The following is a 2,587-nucleotide window of genomic DNA, read 5'->3' as shown; positions in this document are numbered from 1 at the left end:
GGAAAGAGGCTGGTACGAGTTGAAGAGGAACCTGCGCAACCACGTGCAGTTGATAATGACTCCAAACTAACGGAGATGTTTAGGAACTTACTAGCCGAAGGAAAGCTCTTGGAGGCAGACTATCTTATATCTGCTCTAGCTGGGCCCATGTGGCTTGAAGAGGCACCTTCCTAAGGGTGCACCTAAGTTCTAATTTGGGATGACTGTAATAGTCTATGCCACTTAGATTATTTTGAACATCTTATATGCCTTTGAAGTACGATATTTTGGGATGTTTATGTTTTTATGGACTTATGAATTTAGTAGGAAAGATTAAGTAACATAAGCCATTATCCGCATAAGACACTTAAGTAACTACCCACTGGGTAGTAGTCAACACTAAAATTAGGATCATGTAAGTGAGCTCCTAAAATAGCGCATAAGTATAAGTAGGGTAACCAAGTAGAGATTAATTTGTAAGTAGACCGTAGACAAAGAAAAAGAGAAACTCATGACTAGAGGAATAGATAAGTTAGGGGAATGAACGAAATTAATTCCCATTAGTAAATTTTAAGTTAACCACGCTTAAGTACATGGATTCCGCGCATTAAATGTCAAGCAATGTTACACCTTTGATGGCCTCATTAAGGGTGTTACATTTTTATGGTATCAGAGCAAATTTCTGATCTTTAGGATGAGAATTACACTCTAACTCCCTTATTTTACCTGTAACATATGTGCAGCATTATGCCTCCATGAAGGGTACCTACTCGCAGTAACCCGCAAGGACAAGAGGACATACAAGGCCAGATTAACACCCTACGGGACACCATTACCCAGATGCAGACTAATGCAGGGGAAATGTTCCAAAATATTTTGAATGAAATCAGGCGCCACCCTCACAACGCGACCAATAATAATAACGTCGCAAGTGGCTCAGGCACTGGAGGAACAGGTAGTGGTGGACCCCAACCGCAGCCAGAACATGGAGCGGCTGGCCGAAATAATCAAGATCTACTGCTGACATTTAGGAAGCACAAGCCACCCTCCTTTCAAGGAGGACACGATCCAATAGTAGCTGTGCAGTGGCTACAGGCCATGGACAAAATATTCAGAGTGGTTCAATGCACCGATGATCAAAAGGTGCTGTTCTCAGTGTATATGTTGGAAGGAGACGCCCATCATTGGTGGGCTAATGCGTCCCAACCATTGGTGATGCAAAATGTGGCAATTTCGTGGGCCATGTTCGAAGAAATGTTCTTGGAGAAGTATTTCCCGATGTCAATCCGGGATAGCAAGCAAGGCGAGTTTGATCGACTCGTGCAAGGAACCATGACGGTGGATCAGTATCATGCTAAATTCAACGAACTACTCCGACTGGCAACTTACCGAGGAACTATGCCCATGCCAGACTTTCTGGCATCAAAATTTCAAAGGGGTTTATCCGCTAGGATTGCGGAACTGGTAGCTGGCAACGACCCCTGTGACCTAGCCACCCTAGTGAACAGATGTAGAAAGGTGGAAGCAATAGGATTGCAAGCAAGGAAGCCTGCAGAAACCAGCGGAACTGGAACCAAAGCTCCGATGGCTAAGAATGGACAATGGAGAGGAAAACGCGAAGGCAGACCGTGGCAGCCCAGGCGTGATGGTAACAAGTTCAAGAGGCCCGAGAATCCTCGAGGAAACGGCAACAGGGCTCCTAATTGCCCCAAATGTAAGAAGGCCCATTTCGGCAACTGTTTGAATGGATCGACACAATGTTACAAGTGCGGCCAAAAAGGACACTTCATCAAAGATTGTCCACAATGGGGAGAACAACAGTGGGCAGAGTTTACACGCTGGATCAACATGTGGCGGACCAGGCGGCCGAACTAGTTAAAGGTACGATCAATATATGTGATGAAGAACTATCTGTTTTATTTGACTCTGGTGCGACCAATTCCTTCATTGCTGATTATGTGGCAAAATCCTTTAACCTAACTATGAGCCCAATGCAATCCCCTATGCAAGTCACCTCTGCGACGGGGGAAGTGACAGTGTCTCACTTCATATGTAGAAGTGTAGAATTCAGATACAAAGGAAAGAAGTACATCCAAGACTTCATAATCCTCCCCTTAGCCAAACTGAACCTGATTTTGGGAATGGATTGGCTGGCCAAACAACACGTAGTAATTGATTGTAGCAGCCGAAGTATAATAGTCGGCGGGGACATGATGGGGACCCCACTCCCTAATACTCCACCGGTCGAATCAGGAGATTGCACTTTCATGCTAATAGCCGGTCTAGTAGGTGCGAGCGAGATTCCGTTGATGAACATTGCCGTGGTCAAAGAATTCAAGGATGTATTTCCTGACGACATTACCACCTTTCCCCCTAAAAGGGAAGTGGAGTTTTCTATTGAACTTATTCCCGGGACCAATCTCAATTGCACCCTACCGTATGTCTCCCCTTGAATTGGTAGAATTGAAGAAGCAATTAGAAGACCTGCTAGGGAAGAATTTCATCCGACCCAGTGTATCCCCGTGGGGAGCACCAGTTCTATTCGTAAAGAAGAAGGACGGATCAATGAGACTTTGCACAGACTATCGGCAACTCAACAAGGTGACTG

General features: G+C 45.1%; 1 protein-coding gene across 1 annotated transcript; it reads left to right on the top strand.

Annotated features, from left to right (window-relative positions):
* The first annotated feature begins 819 nt into the window (after nucleotides 1-819).
* On the top strand, nucleotides 820-1,854 carry LOC133317175 (uncharacterized). Its single transcript, XM_061519008.1, has one exon. It carries the CDS (start codon nucleotides 820-822, stop codon nucleotides 1,852-1,854), a length of 1,035 nt encoding a protein of 344 aa, XP_061374992.1.
* Nucleotides 1,855-2,587: the final 733 nt, after the last annotated feature.

This window comes from Gastrolobium bilobum, unplaced genomic scaffold (assembly GCF_033153095.1).
Source record: "Gastrolobium bilobum isolate Gb01-03AN ecotype WA unplaced genomic scaffold, APGP_CSIRO_Gbil_v1 utg66970, whole genome shotgun sequence".
In the NCBI taxonomy this organism is placed as follows: Eukaryota; Viridiplantae; Streptophyta; class Magnoliopsida; order Fabales; family Fabaceae; genus Gastrolobium; species Gastrolobium bilobum.
This window is presented reverse-complemented; position numbering and strand designations above follow the sequence as displayed.

What these genes read in the sequence shown, in the direction of transcription:
- LOC133317175 (XM_061519008.1), top strand. Translation starts at nt 820, where the DNA reads ATGCAGACTAATGCAGGGGAAATGTTCCAAAATATTTTGAATGAAATC.